General features: G+C 36.6%; 1 protein-coding gene across 1 annotated transcript in view; it reads left to right on the forward strand.

Moving 5' to 3' along the window:
* gtf2h1 (general transcription factor IIH, polypeptide 1) overlaps positions 1 to 14,761 on the forward strand; it is a 21,364-nt gene extending 6,603 nt beyond the window's left edge. The window contains exons 6-15 of the mRNA XM_056452186.1: positions 252 to 401; positions 1,614 to 1,693; positions 2,713 to 2,846; positions 3,074 to 3,161; positions 5,168 to 5,256; positions 5,339 to 5,456; positions 8,969 to 9,059; positions 11,467 to 11,582; positions 11,996 to 12,088; positions 13,954 to 14,761. Of these exons, the coding sequence (XP_056308161.1) occupies positions 252 to 401; positions 1,614 to 1,693; positions 2,713 to 2,846; positions 3,074 to 3,161; positions 5,168 to 5,256; positions 5,339 to 5,456; positions 8,969 to 9,059; positions 11,467 to 11,582; positions 11,996 to 12,088; positions 13,954 to 14,040 (1,046 nt within the window). The 3' untranslated portion in view covers positions 14,041 to 14,761. The remainder of the gene's footprint in view (positions 1 to 251; positions 402 to 1,613; positions 1,694 to 2,712; positions 2,847 to 3,073; positions 3,162 to 5,167; positions 5,257 to 5,338; positions 5,457 to 8,968; positions 9,060 to 11,466; positions 11,583 to 11,995; positions 12,089 to 13,953) is intronic.
* Positions 14,762 to 16,689: the final 1,928 nt, after the last annotated feature.

A 16,689-nucleotide genomic window follows, 5' to 3' on the forward strand; every position in this document is an offset into this window, starting at 1 on the left:
CTTTGCAAGGAAATGTCAATTTACACTTACACTAACCCTAACAGTCTACCTATAATCTAATGAGAATCTAATGAGATTACTGACCTTTTTTTTTACGTTTGTCATTGAGCTTGTCACAATCAATAAAATGAAAAGAAACAGTAATCCCTTAATTATGACTGAGTAATTGACTTAGACTTTAAATGGGTTTGACTTACAAAATAAATACTTTAAATATGTTGATTTCTGTTTCGTTCTGTTTTTGTTTGCAGTCAAGCAGAAATACGCAGAGAACGTTCCTCACAACATGACGGAGAAGGAGTTCTGGACGCGTTTCTTTCAGTCGCACTATTTTCACAGAGACCGCATCAACACGGGCCAGCAGGACATCTTCTCTGAGTGTGCCAAACAGGACGAGAAGGGTATGAGGGGTTTTTAAACTACACATACTAACTATATTATTTTTTTTCCCACTCACATTTCTAGTTTTGTGGTGAACAAGTCATCTGTGCTTGTCATTAAGAAAAACTCATTATTTGTCCTTGTAATTCCTGTTTGTTTTCAGTTAAATTCTCAGATTAGGTCTGTCTGAGGTACTGGGTGTGGCTAACATACTTAACCACGCCCCTCCCACTGTCAGTTTTGACATCGCTATGACAACAAACAGGAACGGTGATGAGGAGGAGTCTGTTCGGTTGTAATAACTCTCCCGAAACCCTTTTCTGAATGAAATGCCTAATTTACTACATCCAATCAACTCGCAGTGAAAAAAGCAAGCCACACCCACTGTTTTCTCATTTAATATTCTGTTTCTCTAGGAAATGCATTACAATATGAAAAAAAAAAAACAGTTGCAGCTTCCAGTTTATGCAGACTTTAAGTGTTTTTTTAATTGCACATCTAAGCTGGTGCATTATTTACTAATAATTCACTGGACCAGAGTGCATTATTCTGCTTATTCTATGCTCACCACAGCTAAATACGCTGTTTAGATGTTGTATTTGAGACAGTTGTCAGGTTTTTGTCCTCAAACTGCTCCTATGTCTAGCTCTAGTTTCTTCCACATCTCCTCCAAAGCTTTCTGTTGTGTTTTGATGTGGTTTTCGACTGTTGAAATATCTCCTATCATTCAGGATAGTGATATGGAGCTGTAATGCACTCAAAACCTGCCGGAACTACATTAGCTGTGAGAATGCTCATCAGCCAATCAGAATCAAGCGTTCAACAGCACCATAGTATGAATATGTTTATAACACGGCTGTCTGGAATACTTTATTTTATTGGTCAGTCGTGACATTCCAAGGTCTGTTATTCCCAGATAACAACCGCTGAATCTAATAGCAAATAATAATCGTGCGAATAATGATCGCACTGTTTTCTTTTTCATTCCTTTAAAACCTGTTTTAAATCATTTTTATTCTGTTTTTATTTCTTGTACTTGTAATTTGTTTCTTTTATTATTATTTCTTTAATGACCAATGTGTATGAAGTGTGCTGTAAAAAATAAACTTGCCTTGCCTAATAACTTAATGAACTTAATAAGAACTGCATGCACTGTTTGCTTCATCTGAGCATGTGAAATGGCTCTTTTGAGTTATATTCTGATGGTGTTTGTTTCTCTTTATTATTATCAGGCCTGAAGTCTATGGTGACCCAGGGAGTGAAGAATCCAATGGTGGATCTGCTCGCTCTTGAGGATAAAACATTGGATGAGGTGAAAGATGCTCGATTTTTCCACCCTAGGAATGGTTAAAAAGAGCTACATGAATATATTGTTGGTGGCTGTTTTGCCAAAAGTGGTTTCCACAGAGAGTCCTGGAATTAATTACTATGGGCATTTTATACTGGGAATAATGAACCAAATATTATAAAATATAATATATGAAATATATTATGCCTATATATATATATATATATATATATATATATATATATATATATATATATATATATATATATATATATATATATTTATTATTATTATTATTATTATTTATTTAATTTAATTTTTTTTTTACATTTTATTCAGATGTCTAATATCTGACATGCATTTAATGGAAGTGTGACATTATTTTAGAAGCACACTGCTGGTCAAAGCACGGTAAAATAGAGCAGTAAAAATGTTTATATATTTTTTTTACAGAATTTTCTTCTCTCCAAGAATTTATTTCATCCAAAGTACAATGAAAATAAAAAAACAAGCTTTTTTTTTCTTTCAGCATATTAGAATTATTCCTGAAAGATCATGTGACTGATGTCTAACGTAATCATGTTAAAAGAAATCAGCTTTGAAATCACAGGAAAAAATTACATTTTAAAATATATAAAAATTAGCGCTGGGCAAAGATCACGCTTAATGATCCAAAATAATAGAATGTGTGTATGTGTGTATATATATATATATATATATATATATATATATATATATATATATATATATATATATATGTATATATATATATGTATGTATGTATGTATGTATGTATGTATGTATGTATGTATGTATGTATGTATGTATGTGAGTGAGTGAGTGAGTGAGTGAGTGAGTGAGTGAGTGAGTGAGTGAGTGAGTGAGTGAGTGAGTGAGTGAGTGATAAATCTTTGCCCAGCACTAATTCAAATAGCAAACATAAAATAGTATAATAGTAAAATATAGCAGTATAAAATAGTATTTACATTCATTCAGATTTTTACTGTGAATCTGGTGATCTGTGTGTGTGTGTGTTTATGAAGGGTTACGGCACAGCGGCGGCTCCCCCGGCGTCAAACGCATCCAACAAAACACTCCGAGAAAACAGCAACTCTGCCATCATCAAGCGCTTCAACCACCACAGTGCCATGGTCCTGGCGGCCGGCCTGCGGAGAGCGTGAGTGTTTTTCTCCCACCCCTCAGATCATGCTCCCAACACTGGTTATGGTTAGGGATTACAGCCTTATATCACACACTCTACAGGTAGCATAATCTGATTGGTGCTGATTAAATGTGCTACCTACTTTTTGAATTAGAGGTAGGAGATTCTGACAAGGTAGGGCAAAACAACAGATTTAATGTATTTTGCATGTGTGTATGTGTGTGCGCGTGTGTGTTTTATAGGGAAGCTCCCAGTGATCAAGCCAGCGAAACGAGCAGCACCGATGGAAACTCTAGAGATTCAGATTTCTTTCAGCCGCCACTTAAAAAGGTGAAACACGACTCCAGCTTTGTGGATATCAGAGATTTTCACATGATTAATGTAGGTTGTTATGAATGGTGCAAAGAGGATTCATTTAAACATTAAAACATTACAAATTACTCTGCTTTATAAATATAATTGTAATGAAAATACTTCTAAATAAAAAAAAGTAATGGATTTATGCATTTGTCAAAATAAAAAAATAATAATTAAAATAAAAGTAGTTGTTAATGTTTTTTTTTCAATAAAAAATAATAAAATAATGCTATAATTAAAATATTTAAGGTTTATTTATGTATTATAAACCACATTATTTGTATTAATTTATTTTTGTAATGAAAATAATAAGGTTTAGTATTATTTGTTTGGGTTTTAATCACACACAAACAAACACACACACATACATTTACACATACAGGAAAGAATCTTTTAACGTTTTAATAACATTTAAATAATAACAATCATATTAAAGGAAATATAAGTAGAAATGCTCACAATCACATGCATACAGATCTATGTACTGTATTATAAAACAAAAAACATTTACAGAAATAAAACCAAGGTGTGTTTTTTCCTAAATATTGCATGTATTTAATAAAACCGAATATAATAAATATTAAATTCATGCAATATTTAGAAAAAAACACACCATGCTTATATTTCTGTAAATGTTTTTTGTTTTATGATACAGTATATAGATCTGTATGCATGTGATTGTGATTTCACTATTTTTAAAATTATTTTAAAAATTTATAGATTTTATTACAATCACATGCATACAGATCTATATATTGTAAAACAAAAAACAATTACAGAACTATAACCAAGGTGTGTTTTTTCCTAAATATTGCATGTATTTAATAAAACTGAAAATAATGATTATTATATTCATGCACTATACATGCAATATTTAGGAAAAACACACCATGGTTATAGTTCTGTAATTGTTTTTTGTTTTATGATACAGTATATAGATCAGTATGCATGTGATTGATTTCAGTATTTTTTTTAATTAATTTTAAATGTATAGATTTTAGTACAATTACATGCATACAGATCTATATATTAAAAACAAATACAGAAATATAACCTTGTTGTGATTTTCCTAAATATTGCATATATTTAATAAAACTGAAAATAACAAACATTTTTATGTTATTAATGAATATTATTAATTCATTGAATTTTCCTTCAGCTTAGTCTCTGATTTATCAGGAGTCACCACAGTGGAATGAACCGCCAATGAACCGACACTTTTATACACATATACACTTATTTAACAACACACTTTACATGCCAATTTGCACATAACAGCTGCACATATAACGTTGTATATAGTAATAAACACGTACATACACTTGTCAATCTGTATATTTGCACTCACTACTTGCTTCTATTTTTTTAATATATATTTATTATCTGTTTTTGTCCTGTCTCTGTAATCCTGTTGCACTGTAGAAGCTCTGTCACCAAAACAAATTCCTCATATGTGTGAACATACCTGGCAATAAAGCTCTTTCTGATTCTGATTCAACTATTCCAGCATATGTTTTACGCAGCGGATGCCCTTCCAGCCGCAACCGAGTACTGGGAAGCACCCGTACACTTATGCATTCACACACACACACACACACACACACACACACACACACACACACACACACACACACACACATACACTACGGCCAATTTAGTTCATCCAATTCCCCTGTAGCGCATGTGTCTGGACTGTGGGGGAAACCATAGGCACCCAGAGGAAACCCACGCCAACACAGGGAGAACATGCAAACTCCACACAGAAACACTTACTGACCCAGCCGGGACTCGAACCAGTGACCTTCTTGCTGTGAGACGACAGTGCTAACCACTCAGCCACCGTGCTGCCTTAATTAATATTAGCAATAGTATAAAATAACATTTTATTGAAAACATTATTTGAAATTATATTAAATATATTCAGTGTAAAATCCTGTTGTTGTTGTTTTTTTTCTAATGTTGTGTTTGTGGCTCTTCAGGTGAAATTACAGGAAGCCATAGAGTATGATGACCTGCAGAGCGACTCGGGCCGAAAGACCATCGCTCTGACCCTGAAGAAATCAGACAGGTAAACACATGCTTCAGGCTTCATTGTGCTGGCGTTTGGACACTCTGGCTCTTCATATGAAGTGTGTGTTTGTGTCTGTCAGATATGCCCACGGGCCGGTTCCTCTGCAGTCGCAGCATTACAGCACCAGTCAGGACATCATCAACTCCATCAGCGTTATCCAGCACGAGATGAGGAGCTACAAACCCCAGCTCACGCAGGTAACTGGGAGTAAATCCTGGATTATAGTCTATCAGACAGACACAGTTACTATGCAGTGTGTAACAGCGCTCTAAATGAATGAAAACATCCAGCTGAGGTTTAAATCACCGTTTTTAAATCTATTGATTCTTGCAGGAAAGAGTTGTATGAATTATTCTTCTTGTGTCTGAATCTTTTGCCTGGCCGTATCAACTTATATATACGCGACATCACCAAATATGAAGTGCCGGATCTGGTAAAACGTGGACATGCCTTTTCATTCAATCACTAGCGGAGCGCGGTGGATCATGGGATTTATCATGACGTGAGGAATAAAGGGTTAAAGTTCATTTTGACAATAATACCACAGTATAGCCAATCGTGTGCTGTGTTTGTTCCTGTCACTTTTTTGATGATTAATACAATGACCTACTTTTCAACTCGGGATTCGCCGACCGTTTGTTATTAAAGGAAGGATCAGCAAAGACTACTAATGTATAGGACTTTGTCAGACTTTGACAGGGGCTTCAGTAGTACACAGTTCATATGGACAGGTTTCTTCTTCCTCCGAATCATAAGTGTGATTAAAATGGTTTCTGTAGTTTGCAAAATATGTATTTAATTATGTGCTGTAACGCGGCTGTAGGAATGAAAATTATCATATGTATTTGTTTATATGACAAAACATGTCTTTTTGACTCAAGAAGGTCCATACTGACTCTAAAGGCAGATACTGATAAGATCAAGGCCTGGTATGTGGACTTTAGGGGTTTTACGATGTGGTCACATGTTGATTGGTCAATTTGAATGTCTCAGCATTTGGGCTTTAGTCACATGGTCAAGACAGATACAAAATTTCTCCATATTTCAATACAATACAATCATATAATATCAACGCTGTCCCACATTTTAAGCTGTTAATACTGCCCTTATTTCCGTTTTTTGGTATAAGATTGCAAAAGAATGATTTGACTAGATATGTACAGGTTTTTTTTACCATCAATGCTGATAACTTTTTAGTCATTCGGCAGAACTACAGTTCGAACCGCTGTGGTTTAAAACCCATTCTTACACGGCTTGTAATGTATCTCTCAGGTTAAATCTGAATGGGGCTATTCACATTTTGCGACCAAAACCACATTTGAAACGCGACGTGTGCTTCTTTCTTTATTGATTTAAATGCGTTTCTGAGCGCGTGATCCTCTGCCGTTTGTCATTGCTATGGCCACCATCAACAGTTCATACACACGTGTGGCGCACTGTTTTCTAAACAGTTCAACTTTTGCCACTGTGTTGATTAATACTGAATGTGTGTCGTTGTTATTACTTGGGGTTACGGTTAAGAGTAGAGGAATATGCTGGTGTTTAAAGGTGCTTTATGTAAGTTTTTGACTCTTCTAAGCATAAAAATACCATAATATGTACAAGTGAACATTCTTGTTTATCTGAAAAACAATGCTGAAGTCAGATATTCTGCTTTGAAAATGTGTTTTCCGTGCTGGAACGGCTGTCTTTGTTTTGAGAGTTTTAACCTGACCAATGCCAGTTTAGCCAATTATATTTCAGCACCCCGGGTTGGGGGGTTGCCTTGTTGGAAAACAGCGTATTCATTTATTCATTGAGAAAGGCTCTCAAAGCTTGCGTTCGTGACCGAAATGCAACCTATGGTAGACAGTAGCAGACTCCAAAATGAGACGCAAATTCAGAGTTCCAGGTAGTTCTTAATTAGCAAATAATATAAATATTACGAGCGTAAACATTAGGTCAGCAGGTTACATTGTAACTCCATGTCCTAACAACAAACTATGTGATGGGATTTGCAGTGATGAGCAATTTGGCTGTTTGCACCAGACGAACCATGTCAGAAGTTTAAACAGCCATTCCACAGAATAGTGCACTCGCTGCACTCCAGCGAAATGTTAAGGTTTATAATCAAATCTTCAGCATTATTAAATGTACATGCTGGATCACTGATATGTGTTGGTTTCCATTATTTCACAGTTCTGAAGTTCATTTTGAAACGGTTTATTTTATTTTCCAGATCTGAGGTGAACTATCTGCTGCTGCTTTCAGTATATGGCAATAAATTTCATGTAAAATGGCATTCAAACTCACAATGTTAGAATTTAACACTGAATAAAGCATATGAGGTGCACCTGAGTTGATCATAGTTTTCTGTTGTTCAGCTGCAAAAAAATAATCGAAGCCGTTTCAGTGTTTCCTCTGGGATTTTTTCCAGCTGTGGCGACAGACACTTTCACTTTTTACACAGATCTACCAACTACCTGTGGCGTTATTTCATTGACAAATGTTGTGAGCACAGTATTACAAGTTGAGATCGCATTCATGTAATACGAGCATGTGAATCTCTTAGATTGCGCACCGATTTCCTCTGTTCGTGCACAACTTCTTGCGCGCCCTCAAATATACACTGCTCAACTGCAGATTTTCTTGTGCGCTCTCAAATAAACACTGCTGAAATGCGATTTACTGCGTTTATGTATTGAGTATGTCTCCAACATTTATTAGATTTGCTAGGAATATTTATGAATGTCTCTAATAGACCGACAGAGCGACATTAATGCGTCCTGAAGTAAAGTGAAACGGCTATAAACTCCAGCAAGATAAAGTCTTTGTATGCAGAACCACAGACCTTTATCTATAAATAAAGTATAATTATAGAAACTGTTCATCATAACTGAAAGTGACGTTGTATTTGCTGGCCTCATGCATCGCGCACCTGTCAGTCAGTCAACACGTCACCTTAAAGGGTTAAACAAATAACGCACAGCACTACTACGATTACAAAAAAGTTTGCGCTGTTATAATTCACTTACCTTTTAATGCGTTTTGGTGCGATTATAACCCGCTATTTAAAAAAACAGCTGAATGTTTTGAATGAGAAGCTGTAATGTAGCCGTGGCAGGATGAATTTTGGTGTGGCGCCCTGCCATGGAAGAATGAATGTAGCGGAAATCATGCGTTTCTAAAATATTAATACCAGGTATTGGTTAGGACAACAATATGAATATATGAAAATATTCCTTCTATCGCATGCCATTGCTTTAATTTAAAACACAATTTAAATCAGCCTTAAATCAGCATTTAGGCTCTTGTTGGTCCTCAATCTGGCAACCTGCGCTTGCGTGTGTTGTAATCCAGCAATGCAATACCTAGTTTAACCACTGGGTGTCATATACTCTCTACTCTTGCAACTTCATAACAGTGGTGGGCGTTTCTCTCCATCTCTTGCTGAACGCAATCGTTCAATCACAACACACTGGGTCATCAGACCAATCAGCGCAGATTAGAGCCATGCAACGAAGGGGGTTTGGAACAAACGAATTGCTGAACAAATAATTTGATGTTAATGGCCAATATTACTCAACTACACCTGGTTTGTCAGACTGTTTTGTTTGTCGGACAAAATGGCAGATAGGCACAGGATATCAGCATTATGATTGGCCAGATCGACTGTCAATCAAACTGCCAGGAAATGGTGAATTGGGGTCATATTTTCTCTGTGTTTCAGGTGATGTCCAGCAGTGTGGCCAGTTCAGCCATCAGCGCTCTTTCACCTGGAGGAGTTCTAATGCAGAGCGCAGGCCAGCAGACCATCCACCGTGAGTGTCAAACCATTCACTTTATATTAGAGCTGCATGATACTGGAAAAACATGCGATATTGTTGCAAAAACTACATTTCTTGAGATATAACTAACTATTTTCTTGTCAATTAAAAAAATTATTTATGTATGTAATGATCATACTACAATGAACAGGGTATAGATATTTTTATGAGCTAATTATCTACCAAAATGTCAAGGTGCAAACATTTAGACTTTAAAAACACCACAAATGACTGAAATCCTTGGTGGTTATTCTGATTTTTATTGGCTGTTCAGGGTGTCCATGAGGTCTTAAAAGGTCTTGAATTTCAGAAACACAGTTTTAGGCCTTAAAAAGTCTTAAATTTACAGAAATATGGTGTTAAAGGTCTTAAATAACTTTAAAGAGATCTTAATTTTCCTTTGTCCAGTCTGTTAACTAACAATCCATCTCAAAAAATGTTCAACAAAATTTACATTTATTTACTCCATTTACCAATGTGGTTTAATTGTCTTTCTTAAAATAATATTTGTTTAAAAGTTCTCCATGCATTTATAGCTATCCGATGAGCTGGACACTGACCTGGACAGACTGTGGTGCATAAATTTAGTTTATTATAGCTTTTAAAACTAGCCTTTGTTTAAAGGAAAGTGGAAAGTTATGCTGAAGAAAAGTATATGTATTAGGGTTGTTACAATACTGGAATTCGGTAGCAATCAATACTGATGTCCATTTCCCGCTAACGTTTGAGCGCTGCTGAGCACGTTCTTAAACAGCGCTGATTTGCCATTGTGTTCAATTGTTCAACAGAAATGACTGTGATTGGCCTTGAAGGTCATCAGTTCACTGAACTCACCGCTGTTTACTGAGTGTAACCACAGATACAGAGACACTGGAGCGTTTTAAAGTCATGTCGATCTGCTGGTTTCTCTATAAGCTGACATACGAGTGATCTGCGATTCATCAGCTTTAAAACGCTCCATTGTCCCTGTATCTGTGGTTACACTCAGTAAACAGCGTTGAGTTCAGTGAACTGATGATCTTTACGGCCAATCACAGTCATTTCGGTTGAGCACGTCAACACAATGGAAAATTAGCATTGTTGAAGAACGTTCTCAACAGTGCTCAAATGTTAGCGGGAAATTGACTTTTTAAAAATTTTAGTATTGATTAGTACCGAATTCCAATATTGTGACAACCCTAGTATGTATATAACAAGAGTTTGCTTGTTTTGACACATTATGCAAAAAAATATAATATAATAAGAACAAGCTAAATGATCATTTTAATGGAGCAAGTTAAAATCTTTTCCACTAGTTGTTAGAAAAAAAACCTGTATAAGTCTGAAATTTCCTTCATAATGGTCTTAAAAAGTCTTAAATTCACTGAAATATGGTGTTTAGGTCTTAAATCATTCTTAACAGCTCTTAATTTTCCTTTAATTTTTTTAACTTTAACAAAAGTTACATTTATTAATTATTTAATAAATATTTTTTTTATTTCCAGGACACTCTTGAAAAGGAAATGGCAAATCTCAAGAGGTTTTCTTGCTAAAATGTAAATGTTAAAATAAAATATATGTATATAACCAGATTTTGCTTGTTTTGACACATTATTTAAAGAATTGTGGCTTAAATAGAGCTTAATTACAATTTTAATGGAGAAAGTTCAAATCTTTCCACTGGCCATTAGAAAAAAAACTGAAATTTCCTTCATAATGACATTAAAAATGTCTTAAAAGACTTAAATTTGACTAATTTTCCTCTCTTGTCTCCCAGCATTAAGCTGCGCTCACACTGGGCTTTTCTCCCCATAGACTTCCATTCATATGCACGCAAAAGCGTCAGACCGGAAACGCAGGGTCATGCGTCAAATTTCGCAGGTTGCTGCGGTGCAAAGTTCAAGCTTGGTGAACTCTGACCTGTGAAATCGCATCGCTTGACTGCGTGAGACCATCGAGGATCAAAACATGACCTAAAATATGGAGCAATCGCTCGCTTTTTTAAATGTCTAATCATCTTGTTTAATCCCGCCCCTTTTCACAGCGCCGCACGACAGAATTTCGCACACACAAAGCCCAGTGTGACCGCAGCTTAAGTGTTTATTTTCAGCTCTAGATTAATTTAACAGCACCTACTGGAGAGGCGGGGCTAAAGAGAGTAAATGCCTCATCTGATTGGTCAGATTTAGATAAACAATCTATGAATGCAGCACACAATAGCTTGGCACATCAAATTAATTTCTCTTCTCTGGGAGATCAATTATTATCATGATAATGATTTTTTTTTGATGTATTGCACAGCCTATATATCATATCATATCAGATTTTAATGCTCTCGGCTGTGTGCTTTAAACCAGGCATTTAAGCCTCATTTTACTGTCCATTAAGTTGATGTTTACGCACTTTGTGTTTATTTGTGTAGAGTTAGTGCCCGCTGATGTTCAGAGCGAGCTGAAGCACTTATACACGGCCGCAGGAGAGCTGCTCCGACACTTCTGGTCCTGTTTCCCTGTCAACACTCCCTTTCTGGAGGAGAAGGTCAAGAAATTCAATTAAACTGTTTAAGTGTTAAGGTGCGGTCACACTTGACTTTTCCTTCCATAGACTTCCATTCATACGCACGCGAATGCGTCAGACCGGAAACGCGGGGTCATGCGTCGAGTTTCGCAGGTTGCTGCGGTGCAAAGTTCAAGCTTGGTGAACTCTAACCTGCGAAATCGCATCACTTGACTGCGTGAGATGAATCGAGCATCAAAACAGGACCTCTCTGGACAGAAATTAAAAACATGGAGCAATCGCTCACTTTATTAATGTCTAATTATCTTGTTTAATCCCGCCCCTTTTCGCAGCGCCGCACGACAGAATTTCGCACACACAAAGCCCAGTGTGACCGTAGCTTTATGGTTTTGTTATTTTGCTGCATGATTTATCAGATTTGTTCACTCACACAGGTGTTGAAAATGAAATCCAACCTGGAGAGGTTTCAGGTGACGAAGCTCCGCCCCTTTCAAGAGAAGATCCAGCGACAGTATTTGAGCACTAACGTGAGGCCACACCTACTCTGCTATCTGTAATGGACTCTGGATTGAGGAAACGTGAATAATTAATGCTTGTTAGCTGCTTGTTGGAAAGCAATCCAGAATTGATCATTGTGTGGAAGGACAATAGTTTGTAGTGTGAGAGTGTGCTGGTTAACTTGACCTTTCAGACTGTGACAATTGTTTTTAGTTGTGTTATTTATTTGCATGCATGTCTAGCACAAATATCTGAGCATCTGGTTGGATGAAATCTAGCTGAAAATTCTCTAAAGGTTTTTTCAAATGGGTTTTGGACATTTCTTTTTATAACTCCATAATTCAGAAAAATCTGCAAATAGCCAGAAGAAAAAAACATTTTAGTAGAATTAAATATTAAATATTTAATATTTTAATATAAATGATTAAGTATATAGTATATAATCAAGTATATAATCTGGCAAGTTATTTTTTGAAGAACCTCAGAATATTTTGGTTTATGTTTTTATAATGTGTATATATAGTTGTGTGTGTGTGTGTGTGTGTGTGTGTGTGTGTGTGTGTGTGTGTGTGTGTGTGTGTGTGTGTACTGTATAAACACTCACCGGCCACTTTATTAGGTACAGCTGTCCAACTGCTCGTTAACGCAAATTTCTAATCACATGGCAGCAGCTCAATGCATTTAGACATGTAGACATGGTCACGACGATCTGCTGCATTCAACCCGAGCATCAGAATGGGGGAGAAAGGTGATTTAAGTGACTTTGACGGTGGCATGGTTGTTGGTGCCAGACGGGCTGGTCTGAGTATTTCAGAAACTGCTGATCTACTGGAATTTTCACACACAACCATATCTAGGGTTTACAGGGAATGGTCTGAAAAACAGAAAATATCCAGTGAGCGGCAGTTCTGTGGGCGCAAATGCCTTGTTGATGCCAGAGGTCAGAGGAGAATGGCCAGACTGGTTGCAGCTGATAGAAAGGCAACAGTAACTCAATTAAGCACTCGTTACAACCGAGGTCTGCAGAAGAGCATCTCTGAACACACAACACATCCAACCTTGAGGCGGATGGGCTACAGCAGCAGAAGACCACACCGGGTGCCACTCCTGTCAGCTAAGAACAGGAAACTGAGGCTACAATTCACACAGGCTCACCAAAACTGGACAATAGAAGATTGGAGAAACATTGCCTGGTCTGATGAGTCTCCATTTCTGCTGCCACATTCGGATGCTCGGGTCAGAATTTGGCGCCCATTAGAACCAATTGAGCATCGTGTCAATGCCACAGCCTATCTGAGTATTGTTGCTGACCATGTCCATGTCTTTATGACCACAGTGTACCCATCTTCTGATGGCTACTTCCAGCAGGATAATGCACCATGTCATAAAGCACAAATCATCTCAGACTGGTTTCTTGAACATGACAATGAGTTCACTGTACTCAAATGGCCTCCACAGTCACAAGTTCTCAATCCAATAGAGCACAATTGGGATGTGGTGAAACGGGAGATTCCCATCATGGATGTGCAGCCGACAAATCTGCAGCAACTGCGTGATGCTATCATGTCAATATGGAGCAAAATCTCTGAGGAATATTTCCAGTTCCTTGTTGAATCTATGCCATGAAGGATTAAGGCAGTTCTGAAGGCAAAAGTAGTCCAACTCGGTGCGAGTAAGGTGTACCTAAAAATGTGGCCGGTCAGTGTGTCTGTATGTGTGTGTGTATAGTAATTGAAAGTGAGAAAAAAGAATTAGAAAGGAAAAACCTGTTGTTTGTGCTGCTTTCTTTAAAGCAATATAACTTATAAATTGCCATATTAACTACTGTGATGTGACTTGAGTGAAGTATTGAATATTATACAATAATGATAATAATAATCACTTGTGTTAACAGCTAACAGGCCACCTGGAGGAGATGTTTCAGGCTGCGTACAGCAAATTTCAAGCCTGGCAGACACGCCGAATGATGAGGAAAACCTGAAGAGACTGAGAGAAATCACCAAAAATGGAGAAAGGACTCTGGGTAAATTTAAAGGAAACAGGAGAGAAACAAATGCGCTCTCCCAGCTCGGGCCGACCCAAGCCGGATTGGTGGATTTTCCAGCCAATCAGAGATGAAGGTGCGAATGAGCACATCTGCCATGGGGGAGGGGCTTAGAGAAAGCAAATTCTGTCATCCTATTGGTCCACATGGAAGTGGGCGGAGCCAGTCACCAATAACTGTAATTATTTTCTTCACTCTTTACTTTGTTCGTTCCGTTCAGTTGACTTTATAGTTTATTTTTCTTCTTCAGTGGATAATTTTGCTTTTTTAACAGCGTTGTGTTCCTATGATGACCAAACTGGGCTTTAATAAAACCGGTGGAAAGATTTCTCAGGAACTTCTAATGTTTAATGCAAAAGGAGCTTTTTAAGTGGATGACAAAATCGGATATTAAACCCTCCTGAAGCCTTGAGTCGTTGCTCAAGACACACCAAGGGGAGAGTATAGCAATACTGTAAAATAATAATAATCATAATAATTTGTATGTAGTGCATTGACTGATCGGTGTGCACAAACACACACTCAAGCGCACTGCTTTCTACCCTGTCCTCTATAGCTGCACTGAGTTGTGGATGTTCTTTCAAATAAAGTCACCATTTAAACAGTTTCAGGTGTGTGTGTGTGTGTGTGTGTGTGCGTGTGTGTGTGCGTGTGCGTGTGCGCGTGCGCGTGCGCGTGCGTGTGTGCGTGCGTGCGTGCGTGCGTGCGTGCGTGCGTGCGTGCGTGCGTGCGTGCGTGTGTGTTAAAAAAGCTTCCTCAATGTACTCTGTTTGACAAGGCCGTTAGAAAGCTGTTGTTAACCACAAATACCAGGAACAGGAAGTGCTGCATTTCTGTATTTAAATGAATGGGATGCTTAAGATGTAATGCATGAGGATGATCATATGTTGAGGATCCCATTAGTAATGTTTTGTTATATGCTTTCTAAATGTTTTCATGAATAAAGGACCATTTTTATGCATTTTAATATATATAAATCTATAGATTTAGATTATACAGTGAAAAGATTTTTTAGATTTATGTTTGGCGCACATACGCACGCACACATATACACTACCTGACAAAAGTCTTGTTGTGGATCATCACAAATACTGCAGAAAACCTTCTGGAACCCACATGGATTTCACAGAAATCAGTCAAGTTTGGTGAAGGAAAAGTCATGGTTTGGGGTTACATTCAGTATGGAGGCGTGCGAGAGATCTGCAGAGTGGATGATCAACATCAACAGCCTGAGGTATCAAGACATTTGTGCTGCTCATTACATTACAAACCACAGGAGAGGGCGAATTCTCCAGCAGGATAGCGCTCCTTCTCATACTTCTGCCTCCACATCAAAGCTCCTGAAAGCAAAGAAGGTCAAGGTGCTCCAGGATTGGCCAGCCCAGTCACCAGACATGAACATTATTGAGCATGTCTGGGGTAAGATGGAGGAGGCATTGAAGATAAACACAAAGAATCTTGATGAACTCTGGGAGTCCTGCAAGAAGGCTTTCTTTGTCATTCCAGATGACTTTATTAATCAGTGATTTGAGTCATTGCAGAGATGTATGGATGCAGTCCTCCAAGCTCATGATGGAGTCAGACACAATATACATTCTGTTTCCACTGCAGCATGAGCACATATTCTATACTGGACATTATTGAAGGTTCAGTGACCAGACTTTAGTCTAAGCAGAGTCAGACTTTACTGTCCTAATCAAATCATTAATAATCAAGGCCTGATCATATTTTATTGTGGTCAAATAAGTGTAATCTAGAGGCCTTTACCTTTCATATAAACCACTTCTGATACCAAATAATCAACTAGAAGTCAAGTTATTATTTGCTGTTCCTAAAACTTGGATAGGAGACACCACTTTCGTCAGGTAGTGTATACAAATATTAAAATGTTTAGATTGTATTTCATTATATTTGAGGCTTTTATTGTTATTATTATTAAAATAATTTATATTCTAATTGAAAAAATCACATTATTATGATATATTATTATATATTATGAATATATTATTTATTATTAAAATGTATGCTACATTAAACCTTCAATTGTAAACGTTTTCTTTATATTAAATATGTTTTATTGACTTTTTCTATGTCTGAAGTTATAAAATAATTTTTAAAAACGTTTAAACCAGTATTTGGACAATAGTTATTTTCTTTTACATTAAACCCCAACCCCAAATTTCATAAAAATCTCTTTATTTAATGCATTTTATGTAAGCTTTATTCGTTTTTTGCATGTGAATTTATACAGAGGCATTTCTTTTATATTATAAAGTGTAGAATATTACTTGGAAAAATATTTACTTTGTTATATTACGTAAACATATTTATACTTATTTGTTTATTAAATATTTAATTACTTTTTTATATTAAATAAGAGACAATTTCCCATGAGTAAAACCCCATTTACATGATAAAAACATCATAAAATATAGTCTAGATATATGTAAAATATAATTTTGAAAATGTTATACCATAACTTCAAAAGTTTTGAAAGGTTTCTTCTATATACATTTATAATTTCATATACAAATGCAATTTTCACTTGTATATTTTAAATATATTAAATAATACACACACACTTTA

Source organism: Danio aesculapii, chromosome 25, assembly GCF_903798145.1.
Source record: "Danio aesculapii chromosome 25, fDanAes4.1, whole genome shotgun sequence".
NCBI lineage: Eukaryota > Metazoa > Chordata > Actinopteri > Cypriniformes > Danionidae > Danio > Danio aesculapii.